The sequence below is a fragment of the Sabethes cyaneus genome, chromosome 1 (assembly GCF_943734655.1).
Source record: "Sabethes cyaneus chromosome 1, idSabCyanKW18_F2, whole genome shotgun sequence".
Taxonomy (NCBI): domain Eukaryota; kingdom Metazoa; phylum Arthropoda; class Insecta; order Diptera; family Culicidae; genus Sabethes; species Sabethes cyaneus.
The window spans coordinates 26,100,815-26,120,365 of record NC_071353.1 but is presented as its reverse complement, the minus strand read 5'-3'; the positions used below and the strand labels follow the sequence as shown (position 1 = coordinate 26,120,365).

General features: G+C 38.0%; 1 protein-coding gene across 1 annotated transcript in view; it reads left to right on the top strand.

Annotated features, from left to right (window-relative positions):
* LOC128735529 (proteoglycan Cow) overlaps nucleotides 1-19,551 on the top strand; it is a 184,621-nt gene that overhangs the window by 106,394 nt on the left and 58,676 nt on the right. Inside the window, exon 2 of the mRNA XM_053830014.1 lies at nucleotides 15,294-15,429. Coding sequence (XP_053685989.1) covers nucleotides 15,294-15,429 — 136 coding nt within the window. The remainder of the gene's footprint in view (nucleotides 1-15,293; nucleotides 15,430-19,551) is intronic.

Genomic DNA, 19,551 nt, shown 5'->3' with positions numbered 1-19,551 from the left:
GACAGAATGCGAAATAAATGACACAAATTTCGATTTATGGATTTTTCAACTCCGCAACACCACCGTTAGAAGTTTGGCGCTTCGAGAATACCAATAACAGTTGCGTTAGTAGGTATCAACTTGGACGGACATTCTATTGTCATTCTAATAGTTAGCAGTCGAATTGAATGACTTTGGTTCGAGCCTAACCATTTTCATTAGAAATATGTAGTAAAACCTTAATGTTAATATTTTTATAATCTTTATTATAGTTACTAAAAAAGTAATTTACTCGCAAAAAATTAAATCACCAATAGAAGGATTAAATTCCAGAACGATAAAAAATGTTCCGATATCCAGAGGTAAAGCCATAAATGCGACACACTCATTTTCAGTACATTCTTCCGCAGATCTGCACCTTCTACACGCCACAGAACGTAAGACCAACGACGACAAGTTCACACTCGAGCGTACAGAATCTCTTCAAATCCAATATATATAGTAAGCTTAACTCAACGGCATTACAACTCAAATGGGAACTTCTAATCAACCTTAATCCTGCTTTATTATTATTTCTCCTTTCGACGGTAAAGTGCTGTCTCACCTGCTGTTTCGATGCGTCGCTGTGTGCACTAAGTACCGATGGCCTCCCCGCCCCCGGATCCGATTGGACAACATTTTCCTTCCGCCCATTAATTATGCAGTATTAACTACACCTGACTGGCCCCGTCTACCGGCTGCTGCTACTGCTGGTGGTGTGAGATTCGATCACGTATCGTTGCTACAAGGCGCAATCCTCCCGGCCCGGGGTAGGGTTGAATTGAAACAGCATCATCCATTCGGAAAATAGCTGTGCAGCTTCCAACCCTACTAAAAGCTTTTGGCACTGGGAGAATATGGTATAAATTAACGACAATTATAGCAGCGAAGCGATATCTGACATTTTCATGTAGCCTCTGCTGAAATGTTTACCGAATAACTTCTGTCGAAATACGTAGGCAGTAAGCAGAATAATCAACCGATGTTTAAGCTTTGAGTTGCAATAAATCTCTTTATAATGAGGATTTTGGGTGTAATCGTTCTGAAATGCTTGAAGCAAAAAATATACGCGCAGTTATTTGTTTTATTTTAAACATGCAAATGATACGAAATTTACACTTGAGCCGAAGCAACTGCTACTGATATTCCTGAGAAAGGATACGTGACGGCGTGTTTATTTTTTTCGAAATTCATTTGCATAATTGTATTCGTCGATAAAATCACATGCTTTACATTGTTGATTTCCAAACACAAAATGCACATTATTATATAGACATTTATTTCAATTAACTTAATTAAAGTAGCATCGGGTCACACTTATTAAATTTCGTGATACAACGATGGGACTTTGTAATATTTTGTTCGCCTCTTGTGAAATAAAAATAAATCAACTTAAATTCATTGCAAAAGCAAAAACAGGTATCAGTTCAAAGTACAAAAAAATGCAAAGAAATAATTTCTCTCCGTACAAAAGATATTGCATCTACTCTAAAATACCGAGAATTCCATTTTTATACTGTAGCACATACATACATTATTCCATTTTCCCTATCCCCGCGAATTGGTGAAGTTGTGTATTTAAAAGTTATATTCTGGGGAACAACTGCACCCTATGTTAACGTCGCACAGTGGCGCCAGTCAAAACAAAACTGAGACAAAACAAATAAAATTGGTAAAGTAGCATGGAACTTACATATTTTGTATATAACTGTGAACCAAATTGACTACTAAAACTTAGTTTTCAAATATTTAAAAAAATCAATAATTAGGGTGTCTCTAAAAAAAATTTCTAAGAAAAGTTTGATAACTACTTGCACTATTATTTTTATTTTGAGTTTTTTTGCATTGGGATAATAAAGAGAAGTAGTAATGACCTTGTAACACTCAGCGATCCATAACATTGGGCCACATTTAAAAATAAATTTTGAATTTTAAAAATAGCACTTTCTCCAGCCAATAACCACGTTTATTCACTAAAATTTGAATATCAAAGTGTCACTTCTGCTTTGCTGACCTGGTACTAATCTTTAGCTGCTAAATGCTCAAAGATTTACTTTAAAAATATCTTCGCTAGAAGTAATTACAAAGCGGAATTGCCTAAAAACACATGGTTCTATAAAATTCAATATTTTTAGTCTTTGCGCAAATCTGTGCAAAATGCGGATATTATTTTTGGAAAGTAGACTAAATTCTACATAAAATATGAAAAAATGACAGTTACCTTCCGTTCCCAAAAAAAGATGCTCAACTTTGAAAATGTGAAGTCACATGTGTGTTACTATTTTGAGATTTGAAGTAAATATATTTTAGAGTGTACTTGATTTCCGTCAATCAGCAAAATAAGGTGTTAATCTATAACCATTTCAATACCAAATCATGTTTTCTTTGTATGCGAATACCTGATAGAATACGATTAAAAGCAGGTTTTCGAAGCTTGCATTGAAAGAAAAATATGGGAAGTTGTCACACAAACCTCAGATTCAAAAAATTCTCCAAAAAGCTGTATCATTCCCAGTGCTCTGAAATTTTGGAATATAGTTATTCAGGCTGTTTACTTTCATAGAAAAATAATACTTCATGAAAAACTTCAACTCTATTTTGGGTGTTTTGTCCCAGTATTTTCCACTGTGCGTCGGTAGCATGCATCCTTATCACTAAAATAACTGACATTCTTTTCCAATGATGAATTGAGGAAAACTGTCGCCCGGGGTCTGAACACTACGTCACCCATCACGCTTTCGAATCACCCTACAATGAACGCCTTAAATTCCTTATTTTCGCTGTCCCCACTTTTGCAGACATGGAACAACGAAACATGAATAATCTTTCGTCATTGTGAAATTGGAAGTTCTGTGTGCCATACATGTGCCAGTACATTAAAATTTGAAAATAATGCACCTATTTTAAATGTACATCTTTTTTCTCGCAAATTTTATTGTACTACATAGCAAAGTATGCATTAAAAATCCGAATTATTCCACCTAGCGGTGTGGCCTAGCCTTTCTGATGCAACAATAATTTAATTTCTTAGTAACATCTATAATTAAGTTGACTATATTTTTAAATACTAATGGCTCCAAAGTTCTCATTTAGCAATACAATTCAGAAGAACGTAAGTTTGTTTGAATCGACAATTTGAAAAATGTGTTCAGAATACATTTCTTGATATTTTGAAATAATACCACAACCTTCTGACTTCCGTTCACGAGTTATCATCTTTCAAAAACAAGAATTCAGAAAAATTACGAAAAAAATAGTGCACGAAAATTTCCTTTCTCACTTTGAAAAGGAAGGAAAAAGGATATCTCCAACAAAATGATTAATCTAAAAAAAATTCTATGAGTAATTTACATACTTGACTTGAATTTTGTAATACAGGTCGGACTCAATTATCCGGGGATTCGATTATCCGGGTTTTTAGACTCGATTAGGCCATTACAATGCCATTACATGCCATTACATTACATTACATTTGCCGCGGCCAGAGGGATGGCGATCTGTAGCACCTACTTTCCACGTTTGAATATTCGGAAACAAACCTGGAGGCATCCAAATGGAGACTCTAGCTCTCAGATCGATCATATCTTGACTGACGGTCGACACTTTTCGGATGTTATCGATGTACGGTCTTTTCGTGGACCAAATATCGACTCTGACCACTATCTCGTAGTGAGTAAGATTCGCGCAAGGCTGTCGAACACGGCGAAAGCTCGCACTGAAAGGACGCTGCGTTTCAACATCCAGCGGTTAACGGCAGACGGCGTTGCAGTGGAGTACGCCAGGAAGCTTTACCAGCGAATCGCAGAACAGCAGGTAGAAGAAGAAGAAGATATAAATGGGCTGTGGAGGAACATCCATGGTGCCATCCAAACAACAGCGAGAGAGGTGGTAGGCACGACGCGTGGAAGACAGCGTAACAGCTGGTTTGATGCCGAATGCCAGAGAGTGACAGACGAAAAGAACCAGGCCAGGAGTCGCATGCTCACTGCGGCAACGCGTCAAAACAGAGAGAGATACAGAGAGACTAGAGCTGCGGAAAAAAGAATCCATCGTCTAAAGAAACGCGAGTACGAGGAGCACGTGCTTGCCGGCGCAGAGGAGCGATACGCCAGCAACGACACACGGAGTTTCTATAAAACGGTGAGAAGCAGGAATTTTGCCATGCCTGTGATGTGCAATGATAGTGCTGGCAACCTGCTTACCGACAAAACGGCGGTAGCAGCCAGGTGGAAGGAGCACTTCCAGACACTATTGAATGGAGAGGTAAATGAGGAGATCAGCAGGGACAGGATAGAAATTGTAAGCGATGGTCAAGCTGTGGATCCACCAACACAGGAGGAGGTTAAGAAGGCAATCAGTGAGCTGAAAAACGGTAAGGCTGCTGGGAAGGACGGTATCCCGGCTGAACTTCTAAAAGCGGGGAGCGAGCGGCTGTACGAAGCAATCCACGGGATCATTGTCAGGATCTGGGAGGAAGAACAAATGCCGGAGGAGTGGTTGGATGGCCTCATTTGCCCAATTTTCAAAAAGGGACATCGAATGGAGTGTAAAAACTATCGAGGAATTACATTGCTCAATTCTGCCTACAAGGTGCATTCCCGTATCCTGTTCTGCAGACTGAGACCGTTAGCGGAGTCCTTCGTCGGCGAGTACCAAGCTGGTTTTCGTGAGGGTCGCTCCACGACGGATCAGATGTTTACCCTGCGCCAGTTGCTAGACAAGTTCCGGGAGTACAACTTGCAGACACACCATCTGTTTGTGGACTTTAAAGCGGCGTACGATTCAGTTAAACGAAATGAGCTGTGGCAGATAATGCTAGAACATGGTTTTCCGACGAAACTAGTTACGCTGATTCGTGCGACGCTGGATGGATCCAAATCATACGTTAGAATAGCGGGTGAGACCTCAGCTGCTTTCGTGACGTTGGATGGACTGAAGCAAGGGGACGCACTCTCTAACCTGCTATTCAACATTGCCTTGGAAGGTGCATTACGAAGAGCAAACGTGGAAAGGAATGGAACTATCATCACGAAATCTCACATGCTTCTTGGTTTTGCGGATGACGTCGATATCATCGGAATCAACCGTAGAGCAGTAGAAGAGGCCTTTAGGCCCTTTAAAAGGGAAGCTGCGAGATTGGGACTTACCATTAATACCGCCAAAACGAAGTACATGGTTGCTGGTAGGGAACGTGGGAGCTCAAGTGGTGTTGGTGCCGAGGTGGAGTTAGATGGGGAACGATATGAAGTAGTGGAGGAATTTATATACCTTGGTACACTCGTGACATGTGACAACGATGTAAGCCGCGAAGTGAAACGACGAGTTGCAGCCGCGAATCGGGCTTTCTACGGATTACGTAGCCAGCGGAAGTCCCGTAGTTTGCAAATTCGCACAAAACTGGCGCTCTACAGAACACTAATCCTCCCGGTGGCCCTTTACGGACACGAATCATGGACGCTAAAGGAAGCTGATCGGCGAGTGCTTGGGCGGATTGGCGAGTTTTTGAGCGTAAAATTCTGCGATCTATACTTGGTGGCAAAATGGAAAATGGAGTGTGGCGCAGACGCATGAATCACGAGCTGTACCAAGTATACAAATATGCTGATATAGTGACGGTAGTGCAATGTGGCAGGCTGCGGTGGGCTGGACACGTGGCCAGAATGCCCGATGAAAGAGTAGCCAAAACTATTTTCAGCAGAGAACCAGGAAGAGGCCGTAGACTCCGAGGCAGACCCCGCACCCGGTGGGTGTGTGCTGTCGAAGACGATGCACGTTCAGCTGGTGTTCGTGGGGATTGGAGAACGGCAGCCCAGGACCGACGGTACTGGAGGACTATAATTCGTTCGGCGCAGGATCGGTAACGGACCGTTGCCACTAAAGTAAAGTAAGTAGGCCATTACAAATAATTTACAAAGTTTTTGTCCTTCCGGTGTTGGGCCCCCCGATTTTTCAAGCCAATTTCCAAGGGGGGAGGGGGGGTGACAAAAACTTTTAAAATTATTTGCAATGGCCTTATCCGGATGAAAAAAAAAACATTTTTTTAAATAATTTATTTTAACCGCAAATGTCATAGTTTTCACGTTAGATAATGATTCTAGCCTGACAACTACTGATTCACCTCCATAAAGGTATTAAATTCCTTTCCTATATATTTTTATCAGCGAGCAATGCAGATAATAGTATCAATTTTTGATTTTCAAATTGTTGCGTGGTATGATTCATAAATCATCATCATCAACATCATCATCATCAAAATAACCATCATCCTCAACAAAATCATCGTCATCATCATCAAAATCATCATCAGTAAAAAAGTGAAAAAATTACAGAAAGGAATTCTCCACTTTAGAGTAAATTATTCAATAATAGAAAACATTATCTTGAGGTTTAGTAGAAAATTTTCGGTGAAATAATGAAACTGATGAATATATCGCGTAATGTTTCAGCCTACTACTCTTCAGCTATCGTCTGACGCCTGTAAATATTTATTACCATTAAATTATACTATTTAGGTAGTTGGCAACACTGTTAAGAGAAACTTTGTTACACACTGTATAAATGCTTTCCTGATATGCCAAAGTATGTTTACATTGAGAATAACTGCTCCAAGAAAAAGTTATTCTGCTCTTAGTTTTACATAAAAAATGGGGGATTGCCTGCTTTAAAACGCTGTATCTCGAGACCGGTAAAGAATACCTCAAGGCGATAAGTGATTCTTATGTAAAAAAATCTGCGAAACACGATGAAGTTGGAATTTTTGAGATCAAATTGCCTTCATTGAGAGAAAAATGTAAATTTGGTTGTCAAATTGAGTTTAAAAATATTTGGCAGCTTTGGTGCTCAAAAATCTTTTTCGAATTCATTGGGTAATTTTCTTTGAAAATGTGAAAATAGTGTTTTTCCAAACCTAATATTTCCCGAGATATAAGCTAAAGAAAATAAGTGGTTTTGACAAAAACGGGTCCTTAAAAATGGAGGTGCTCCCATTAATCGAGAGAATGTCTGATCGGCACCAAATTTGGGATTTTACTTCCTGACCGAAGGACTTATTTTTAATTGGATTTGGATTAGATTTAGAGCAGATTTAGATTAGTTTTGACTCGGATTTGGAGTGAATAGATTTAGATTAGATTCACACTGGATTTGAATTTATACTGAATTTAGAATGGATTTTTATTAGTTTTTCTATGGTTTTAATTATGGCGTTTTGGTCATCGGACTTTCTCATTTATTTATTTTTTATTTATTTATTTATTACTCCACCTGACTAAAGTCTGCATGAAGATAATTTTTATGAAACATTGGAGCTTCTTAACCACTGTACAAATTTATGCCATCGCTTATCGAAATTAAACAATGCTTCCACTTTCGAAAATGTTCTAACACGTGCAGTAACGGGTTCATTGCATTCGAAGACGGTACGGTGGAATGGAGTTTGCAGTAAGCCGGTGGAACGTAGAGTCCGTGGCGAACCACGAAAAATCAAGAGTTAAAAGTCTGGGGGAATCGATTTCACCGTTGATGACTTTGGGTTTTGAATTGGATTTGGAGCGTAGATGTTGGATTGGAATCCACATCCAGATTAAATAGATATGCAGTCGATTTAGATTGAATGTGGATTGTATTTGGATTTCAATTAAATATGGATTGGATTTGAATAGGATTTGAATAGGATTGGATTGGAGTTAAATGGAATTTGGATTGGATTTGGAAGTATTTGGATTAGATATGGAGTGGATTTGGATTAGATTTGGACCTCGAATGAGCTGTCGGCCAAATCATATAAGCATTTAACCTTCCTTCATTCAAGAGTAGTTCTGGCACAAAGGTTAAGACTGTTGCATTCTGTGCGAAGTGTCGTGAGTTCAATCCCGGTCGGGGCCGGAGCGATTTTTGAAAATGTACGAAAGTTGTTTTCTGCGCTATTTGTGAATGTTCCTGATAAATAGATGTACTATTTTTGACAATTTAGCCGAAATACAATGTCGATATAGCAGATAAAGGCAAAGAAGTTTTTGTTACATTTTAACAAAATTATAACAAAACCTGTTACAAATATCATAACAAATTTTGATATGATTTTGTTCAAATCATAACAAATTTTGTTACATTTTTGCTACTGCTGCTAAGAAGTTCTGATAGAATTTTTGATATTTTAACTACTTACGAGACCAAAATTATAGCAAATTATGTTAGAAATACCGTCATAACATAATATCATGATTTGTTATAATTTTGTTATGTTTGTCTGATCGAGTTTAGAATAAATTTAGATCGGATTTGAATTGAGTTCGAATTTGATTTTTTATTTAACTTTCCGTTATCTGACTACTATCCTTACTCCAGAGTTTAAAACTTCATACATACTTGCCGGTAACTGGTTCATTTGGTCTGTATATTGTCCGATGGAACGAGATTCTTATAAAGTCAATTACTCGTGGTTTCCCGATCAGATGATTCTAACAAAAATCTTACAGAATTGTTGCTCAAGCTGATATTTCTATCAAACTTTGTTATAAATGTGATAGAAAAACTTAAGACACACAAAATTTTCTACCAAGATTCTATCTAGTTCTGTTACTTATAACACGCTTTGTTACAATTTGGTTATACAGCAAGACAGAATACTAGTTTTTGTTACTCATCTTGCTATAAACTAGATCAAATCATATCATAATTTGATATATTTGTGATATGCCTAGAGCAAATTTTGTTACAAATTTTGTTATTTTAACTACTAACGAGACCAAGTTTATAACAAAACGCATAGGAGATTTTGTTATAAAATATTTGTTATTTAGAACTCATCCTGTTATAAATTTGATATTTTCATTTGATCGGGTTATCAATCAGGTTCAATTATCAATATATTGATCCACATAGTTGTTTTCCAACAAATACCACACGAATATCGTCTATTCTTTTTTCTAATATGCCCATGTCCAGCAGCGTGTCCCTGTGTTTATATGAGAGAAGTTCAACTGAATCCGTCTGAGAAATATCTCAAAGCGTATCGTCGTGTCAAGCGTGTCGTTGTTACTACGGTTTTCGACTGGAACAGCAATACAATGTTACAGCAAAGCAGCAAACTGCAAACTGAGCGAACTTGAAGGCAAATTATGATGTCATTAATGTACAGGATTCTGCTTCCTAACGGATGCACCATGCAGACTAGGGATGCCACATATAATTCTGTGTTTTTTGTTGGAAAAATCTAGCCACCTGTACAGCGAGGCAAAATATCTGTGCAAAAATCTGTCCAATGCACAACAATGAGAGTGAAAGAGACGGAGAGTAATTTTACTATGACTATTTCCGTCTCTTTCACTCTCATGTAAAAGCTCAAAAATCTGTTTAATCTGTGTAATTGGCGAAAATCTGTATCCTACACAAAACGAAAAAATGAACCTCACATTCGACGTAAACTGAAATCCGACACATTTTCCCATTAAATTAAACGTAAACAGCCTAACCCGTTTTTAAAGATATATTTTTACATCAATCCACACGTAATATATAAGCCTTTAAGTGAAATAACACGTAATTTTAAATGCTTTGCATTTATGTGCAGGTCAGAAGACGTAAAATTACAAGATTGTTTCGAAATGTGTATGCATACAGATTTTGTACAGGCGATTTCTTTCAAATATCTGTTAAACTCAGAATAATGTGTGCATTCGGCAACCCTGCATGCAGACATCATTGTAATACAGGGAGAATAGCAGTCGTCTGAAGTTGCTGCCCTGAGAAACGCCTGAGGTACTTCGGAAGTCGCAAAACGCAGTGTTATTGAAAAATTGAATTTGAATGAAAAATGAAAAATTGTTATAGATAGTTGTAATAAAACAATATTATTAGAATTTTATATTTAATTTTATGAGCCTAACAGCAGTATTTTAGGTAACTTGATAATTTGCAATAAGTCACAGAAACACCTGAACAACGTAACGACAGACGAAGAATTCTCTCAGTGCTTCTACCCAGAACGCAATCCCCCCTGCCAGAACAAAGACATCGAAAATAGCAGTCTTGGCCTCCGTACGGTGAACCACCAGAAGTGCACGACATCATCCGAACATGCATATCGGAATATAACTTTCACCTTTGGAACATTCCCATAATAATATTATAAATTGATTCCGATAACATTGGCTGGTAGATTTTCTATACCTGCTGTATGTGCGCACCACAGACCCCCCGTAGCGCTGCAGTCGTTTGGCGTCGGAATCAAGCCACTGCAATGTGCTCGCGATAAAGCCATTTCACTCGGGATGAATGATAATAATGTCGCCATAACGCACCTACACTCGTTATGGCCCACCTCAGTGCATTTATTCGGCTATAATGGAATACAACGAAGCGAGCGCTCAAACTACTTTTCACATGATATAGGCACGTTTCGTGATAGCGAATATTGAGCAAGCCTTGCAACCGAGTTGCATAATGGCATGTTTATTCAACGCGTCTGCTCGTTAAATTAAATGGAGAGATCCCAATTAGCTACATTTATTTAATAACATAAAGCAACAATCATTGAAGCTTATGTGTTTCATTATTTCAAACGGGAATGCACGGTACACCCGAAACAGCCGAATGATGATGGATTTCCTTTATTTGATTTTTTTATTTGATTATTGGTTTCGATCCACAGCATCATCAACGTGGTCCCGTTTATTCTGCGCTTTACAACAAAACAGTCAGTCAATGTTTTACCTTTGTTATGTTTTATCTAATTTATTAGCTAACTCGTCGGTAATGAAGCACTCAGCTTTTTAATTTTTCGCCAGTACCGGATTTGATCCTTTTCGAACGTCATTATTGTGTCATGTTGGTAGCAGTATGAAACCGTCATGCGTGCCACTCGTGTGTGAGGCATTGACTGTATAGTGGATGGAGCATGTCCCAGCGAGTGTCATTAGATAAGTAGTTATTTTAACCATTTGTTTTTCTTTTAATTGTGCTAATGACTGTATTCCAGCGTGTGTCTGTTGTTTGTTAGTATCGAAACTCCAGGGATGGTTCAATCACTTTGGCTTAATTTTGATTCATTTGACTGTATCGTCTCAGCCGAGCAAAATTTAACCAAGTTTTATATGGTACATTTGTAGAACTAGTTATTATCTACAATTTTGCTGAACTAAGTTTTGCTGTATGTTTTGTAGTTACGGTGTTACAATGCTGGTAGTTCATTAGTAGCTAATTGAATGTTCACTTGGTAATTCAAGAGCTACTAGCATTATAGCACCGTAACTACAAAAGATAGCGCAAAATTTTATTCAGCAAAATTGTACATAATAACTAGTTCTCTAATGTTCATCCTCATACAACTTTGTCAAATTTTGCTCGCCTGAGACGGCACTGTCAAATGCATCAAAATTGAGTCAAAGTAATCGAACCATTCCTGATTGTAGGAAGTCATATAACATCGGTCTGCTAGAGGGCGGAAGCCCTGACACTAATTCTACGATTCTATTGACCCTAACAGTAGCTCTCTGTCGAGATTCGAACACTGGTTTGACGGACCAATGTTTCTCACAAGTAACGATTTCTTCCGGTGGACGTTGCAATCTTCTGAATGTGTGTGAACATGAACCGTTTGATTAGATTGTGACGTTTTCAAAAATAAAATGGGGTTATGTTGAGAATTTGCTCGGCTATCGCGTCTGCAGAGAATATTGCATCAAATGTGCACGGCGATAGATATCGTACATTCCAATGCTTAACGTTATATGTTCATTCATTGCTCTCATTCTTTATGCTGCCGATGCATCATTCATAGCATGATACAGCAATCAATGCTATTGCCAAGCGTGGTAAAATTATCTATACGCTTCATACATATAGAAAACTGATTTCGCACTTCTGGTGAATGTAAAAGGAAACGGTTACCCTCACCTTTAGTGCTTCTATTCATGTACATGTCCTAACACATGGAACATGACTAAAATGCAATGCGGAAGTAAGTTAAACTTAGAATCTTCTATAGCTGTTCTGACAGCTCTAGGGAAGAACAATGAATAAAGCTATCATCTCGAATCTGAATTTTGACAAAGCTGGTTTATTTCTTCTTTTCAGTTAATCACTAAAACAAGCCATTGTATAATTTTACAAGAGCATTGTCGAAACAAATCAAAGAAGAGAAACTCCACTTCTTCATGTTCCATAATAAGAGGCATTATTATGACCAAAATTATCAATTTCTTTCAACGTACCCTCGAAATCTATCTCTGTTTTCCATTCTCAATCATCAAAAACAAAAGTTTGATTAGTTTTTCCTAAACACCCGGGACAAATGTCTTGACCGCCATGACTCCCATGTGAGATTCGTTGCGAATAAGATTGATTGAGTTTCTCCGAGTTTCTGCAGCCAAACTTAAGACCGCTTAAAATCAATAGAACTCATTCAAATGCCATCAGACGTCAATAGATTCATTCACGGACAGAAGGTAATTTATTCTCCATCTAGATCTGGAATGGCGAAAAGGCGCCACCGTCCATCACCGGATCCCCTCAACGGAGTTTTCTTCAAGAAAAGATACAAACCCAGATTTTGAATACACTCCTCCTCATGAATAAACCCAGAAGAGCTTCCGGTCGGAGAAGTTTTATCGTTCAGTGGCTTCCACTGTGGTGCCGTATTTCTGTTCCGATGGGTTGTTCCGAGACGCAATTTATGGGTGTATGGTCTGAATTTATTTGATAAGTTCCTGTGCAAAACAAACACCCGGAGGGTGGAAAGTTTAATTCCATTATGGGTAGTTTCATCATGCTACTAAACATATTGCCTGCGTGAGCATTTATAACCCATTGAAAGCGTTAAATACTTCACAGCACACAAAAAGCAAAGCTCATTAATCAATTAACGGATCGAATGTGAAAGGTCCTCTCTTGGGTGGTGAAGAGTTTGATTTTTTTATGCGACATTATGCATGTTTCCGATCAACAACCGGTAGAATGAAAACCAGATCCATTCCCGATTATGTAGAGTTTTTTTATGCTACTGAAATACTGATGGATGATTATTAATGGAAGGGCTTACCACAGCTTAAATATGCTTAAACAAGAACATTTCCATGACCATCGTGAAAAGCTTTTATATCTTTTACGAAAGGCTAAATGTCAAATTTATTATGTGGGTGGGTATGTGTACGTGTTGGTTGTGACAAATACAATCGACTACTTCGGCAGGTGGATAAAACGATTATTATTGCTGTATTATCTTCTGTCAAAATTGATACTGTAAATGGCAGTAAGCTGAATCCATAGTCATTTACATGCTATTTTACGTACGCCATATGCCGAATGGTTTGTGTGTTTCATTGGAAACCGCAAACCATTGTAAATTTATTGGAAATCACAAATTCACTCTCTGATTAATAATTAATTACACAGAGAAATATACTTAAATAAAATAATATTCATGTCAGTTGCATCGGTTGCCATGTCAGCTTATTCAATAAACTCTCTAATTGCATTTCTTTCATTATCTTTGAAATTGCACGATGCAAGCTGTTCCTCAGAAATGAAAATCAAGCTCTTCGAATAAGTTATAGATTTCCCTCTGGTCAGCTGCCGTTGAAGAGTTCAAGTAAGTTCAGAACATCGACAGAAGAATAATCCGCAGCGAAGAAGGCGCCACAAATTCATTTTACATATTTCCACCGACTTGTACCGTCTACAAAGCGAAGAAAAACTGGGTACATTCCACTGATCGAAAATCAATAACCATCTTATTTAAATTGTATCCTCCCTCGATTTACTTCTCAATTTAACTGTCACGGTTCAAGAAGCGAACCCGCGCAGCAGCACCGTGCAGCATCCGAACGTCAAACGATGCGAAAATATCAATTTGTTGGTGGTTTCAGTCATTTTCCAAGCAGCTGCTCTTTCGCGAGGATATCCCCAGCGTCACCACCGAACGGACACAAGTAAGGAGCGTGAAAAATATAAAGGCGTACTATAGAAAATCAGCAACGAATGACAGGACGAATACAGATGATATTGGAGCCGAGTGCCGAGCTCTACAACCACCGACCGGTAGGTGGCTGGAGCCTGGAGGATAATCGGAATTGCAAATTAGTTTCCTTTAATTTAAGGCCAGCAAAGTCACAGCTATCGTTCCACCTGAACCGGGTAAAATAGTGAAGCAAGCACCCCTGAAGCATACCAATGAGCCGAATGAAGAATGCTGCTGCTGCTCGTGTTTACATAATTCATTTCTTTTCTGTCAATCTTGGCTGACTTTGATCGGGCGTTTTCCCACGAAGGGAAAGAAAATTGAGGGTACCCTCCGGCAATTGTCTTAGAAGTGCAAATTGCCTTGAAACGGAGATCCTCTTGGATGGTCTCTCGAAAGCCTCTCGCACCAGCAACGATTACCATACCACTTCTGATCTTGGGGTTGCTTTTCGCTTGATAGTATAATTTCATTGGCTTTGCGTTTCTTACCGAGGAAATAAGGCTGTAATTTTGCACCCGAAGTGAGCTTTTTAATAAATATTTTCCGAATCAAGTAAACAATAAAGTTTCTTGCAGGTTTTTCACATATCGCAAATAAAAGCAGTTTATTCTTTATAGTTTGGAACTATTTAAAGGTGAATATCACCCTAACTCAGCACCGTAAACGCTCTACTAGACCATATATAGGAGTTGTGCACTGATTCATAAGAATCATTGAGACCACAAACGCATCTATATATTTTGATCTTCAAGAGCCATTTTGGAAGAAGATAAACATATTCGTTTTGAGTTCAACAATATTTATAACCATTAAATTCATGTGTTTGAAAAATGACATCAATTTAATGTTAATAAAGCACTCCTGAATCACACGCCAAGCAGTATCATTGCTCTCGTTCAAGCAGTGATATTTTTTCTAGTATCCTCCACTGACCACTAAAACCACGCTCTCATTGCCCTAGGATAATCTAATTTTAAACTATACTGAAACAGGACATTCTTCTAGCACGTTCAGTGCACCTTTCAACCGTCGTGTTAAGCAAAATAACTACGCAGAAGGTGGAGCAAAAACAACCAATAATGAACTTCGATTACAGGCAATTTATTCTACTCATTGCCAGCACCAGCTTCTGCTAGCTAACCATTGTTTGAAAGCAATCCATTGCCAAACTGCATCCAAACAGGGGAATAAATATTTCCACAATTTATCTTTCGTCGTTCTGACCCACTTTAAATTCACTGACTTTCATTTCATGATTTTTTTCTTCTTCTCTTCTCTATCTTTTTTGCCTGTTCACGAAAAATCTCCCCTTCAGGATGATAAAAGCAATCAGCAGCTGGACCCGTCGTCTTCCCTGCAGCAAAAGCAATTGCTGCTGCAGCAGCAACAACAACAACAGCAGCAGCAACAGCAGATAACGGAGAAGAAAAAATGGATCCATGATCCTTCCAGTAAGTATTACCTTTTGCATTTTTTTCTGGATTCGATAGAAGGGTTCAACATTACAGTATTGCACGTCAAAACACATTTAATAATTTGTCGCCGTTTTAGAGAATACCCCAACTTTCAGCATGAATTTCAAGCAGATCTGCGTTGGCTGTGAATGTACTGAAACAGTCTATGGTTCACAGTCTGCTTATAGCAGGTTGGTAATGGCCGTGCTCCTGGATCAATACCTGCTCGGGGCAGACTCAACTCGTGACTGAGTGCCATGAGCAAGAATTTCAAAAAACCGGTAATGCTGTTTACGAAAACCGAAATTACCGACCGATTTACTTCCACTTCAAATCTAATGCCATAGAAACACGCGGGAAGATTTTCTGAATGAATAGCGACCATTGAAGCGAACGTGTTTTTTTCTTCAAAATAAGTTGTTTATAAGTTAAACTCAACAAATCGTTTCATTGAATGAAAGCAATAAAACAAAAATTGAGAGAGACGAATTTAGCGTTCGCTATTTACAGATTCCTCGTCAACAAAACATTGTTCAATTTAATTGCTGATGAAATGTTGCATGTCAGCTTACAAAAAACAAATCCAATCGATCGTGTCTAATTTGGTTTAAACTTTTCATGTCATTAAATTATGAACAAACTGTTCATTGCACTGCCGTATTCGTTCGCCTTTTTGGATGACATTTTAGTTTTTAAGCTACGTTAAATTTCCTGCCAATACTACTTTTATGGTTTTATTACAACTTTGCCTTTTTTTATTTATTCCCTTTTGGCACAGACCATAGGTGATCCATAAAACCTGAACTTTGCCTTTGTTTTTGGCAAATAAGACCGTTGAAATCGATAGAGTGACATGCAACACTATTGTGGTGTCTGTGTAGTTTGAATTTCCAGCAGGCCGAACGTGCCTATATGGTACTTATAAAGCAATCCCTCGAATAACTCACCCAGCTAGCACCAACTCGTATATCAGTGTACGAAAACTATCGTAAATATCTCCTAATAAACTCGAAATCGTAACTAAAGCTGGATAAAGTGAGATCAAGTTGATTTTCTGTCGTATATAATGATAATGACTGACATACATACGATTTTCAGCACAAAATCGTAGAGTAGTACGGAGCGACTCGCGCTTAATCGGATATTATCGTATATAAATACTTATGTAGTCGTAACGCTCAAAATTATTCGTAATCACGTATATCGTCTCCAAAATAGTACGGATATGCCAATTTTGCGCATGAAATACGATTTTTTTAGCATGTATATCTGTACGTAATCCTGATTTTTGCCTTTTTTATACGTATGAAAATGCTAGCTGGGCAATGGGTGGTGCACAGTTTAGCAATAAAGTTAATTCAAAACCTGTCAATATATACTTCAATGTTTAGTTGACAACTGCCATAAAGATGGTTTAGTTACAATGAACATTGATTATGTTAAAATTATATGAACTTTGGCACAATTTCACCCCTTCTAGGAGGTTAAAAACATTAATTTAAGTTAAATACCTAATAAATAAACAGTAGAGTATCTATGAACAATACCCATAAATAACAGTAAGCACTAGCTTGTATGAGACCGACCATGAACTACGTGGGCTGTTAGAAGCCGGGGGACGACAAAAAACAACGTATTTTACAAATTATAATAAAATGTATGAACGAAAACTACTTGAGGGGGTCTATAACAACCAATAATGAGTACGTGGTTTGTGGACTAAATATGTAGTAGCGTCTCCAGGCTTTACAAAAGGGAAACGAAAGGGGTGTGAAACCTCAGAGGACTCCTTTATTTGATCATTCAACAAAGTAAATTATTTATTTCGTTCGAGATGCTGTAGCCAGATGATACGCAATCAGCCTTCCCTTTAAAATCAACAGTATGTATAATGCAGCATATTTGTCTCATATTAAAGTGTTTATTCATAGGATCTGAAATTTCTGGAGAAAACGTAAAAATGAATTTTAATTATTTAGCAGACCTACGAACTTTTTGCTCCAAAAAATATAACACAATCTAAACTGTAAAAATATTGCGCTCGCTAGTAAGCAATTTAAGTTTATTGATGTACACTGACGCATTTTGACGTAGGACTACGTCTTTGTTTACTATACTGGGATTGGGTAGCACTTTGTGAAAACGAAAATAGAAGTGTAACGTTTTAATGAAAGATTTCAAATGCTAATAAGTACTAAACTACTGAACGAAACTGAACAATTTGTATGTCGTTGAATAGATAAAATGACCAGCATTTTTATGGGGGGTTAAGGGAGCAATTTTAAGGAGGGCGTAAGAGGGGGGGGGGGCTCCTATATAAATTCGGCACAAATTTCCTCATAATTCGAGAACTAATCAAGCAACTGGAACCAAATCTGGCATGTTAGGGTTTCAGAAGACAGGATTTTTTCTATGGTGTACTGAGACTCCTTCTCCTTCTAAGATGGGAGGCTCCCATACAAATGTAATACAAAATTCTTCATAACTCTAAACTCTAACAGAACTAATCAAGCAAATGTAACCAAATTTGGCATGTGGGGTTTTTTAAAGGCATGAATTTGTTTTATGGAGGTTTTAGACCCCTCACCCTTGTGGTAAGAGGATAAGGATTCTCATAGAAATAAAACGTTTTGTGTTGTGTATTTTCTGCTTTGTAACAAGCGGTAAGCTGTGAAAGTAAACTAGCAAAATCTTCTCGGAGCAAGAGACAGTAAATCGACGCCACTAACTTACATGCCTGTTGCCATTCATGTCAAAAGAGAAGGACGTTCGAATGTCACGTCATATTTGTGATGAGCGTGCTTTGGCTTTAATGTTATTTGTAATCAATAACCCTTTTAAAGGCCACAAGAGAGAGTTAAAGCAAGATTATTGAGACATGTCAAGCTACGCATAATCATATTTCATACAATAATCTGGGCTGGTCATTCATTACTATTTCAACCTTTATGATGCACACAAGTGATTTTTAAAAGAAATATCTGTGTCGCAATGATTGCAGGCATTGTACTTAGGAAACCTTGTCCACGTATTTTCAAAGCCACCATTGCATTCAATGAAGAATTGAATCTGAATATTTCGCTCTTCTCTTTTAAACATTCACTTAAACAATGGTAATCACAGAAAACATAAACATACATATGCCAGAAATGCAGTTTACATTAGTCTTAGTCTAATGATCTGATATAGTCCTACGTCACCCTTTCGTAGGGCAAGGTTAGGGCTGTATACCTTGTAGTTTTTTTGTGTATGTGAATTCCACGCTTCGAAACGATCGTTAGAGTTTGGCACCATCTCACCCCGTGAAGCTCGGAAAGTGCCAAGTTTAGAAAAAATATTATTTTCATAATCAAAAGCCGTCCAACGCATAATAACCTTTCAATACATTGCAAATGAAGGCTTTTCCTATCTCCAGAATAGCAATTTGATGCGATTTCTTGTTTGAGTTTGTTTATATGGAACATTTATTATTAACGTTTTTCCAAGAATTTGTTACCCTAAAGTTTGAAGCCCTCGTTTAAGATAAACTGTTCGCTAATATTAGTTGTGCTCCATTCCAAGTTATAAATAAATATGTTATCTATCAAATCATCTTGAATTTGAGACCTCAGTTTGCATAAATAAACATTGTTGGTTTTTGGCACAATCTCATCCCCGTGGCCCAATGTCACCCCGGATGGCGCTACACAGTGGTCTGGTTTCGAAAAAGTACGGACATTAGCAATTGGGTAAAAAATGCGTAATTTTTCAAGGGTGGTGTCTTCGGAGAAGTTTAATAATAAAATATTCAGGGGGCTCCGTAGCCGCAAGGTTACCGAGTCTGCTTCGACAAGCGAGTGGTCATGGGTTCGAATCTTAGTAGAATCAAGCCATTCGATGTCAAGTGACTTTAGCATGGGTTTATTCTCAGCCCCCCTCCCCACCTCATTTACTTTTCCTTCATGCTGATTTCTAAATTTACCCACTCTTGACAGTGCAAAAGTCCGTCCTATAGTTAAGAAGTGTACTGGTCAGAGGAACGAATGAGTCCTCGGACGGCTATAATATGGGATAGTACTGGCAGTGAGAAATAAGTGGGTAACGTAGATCAAAGTAGATTCAATAGCGATTATAGCAAAA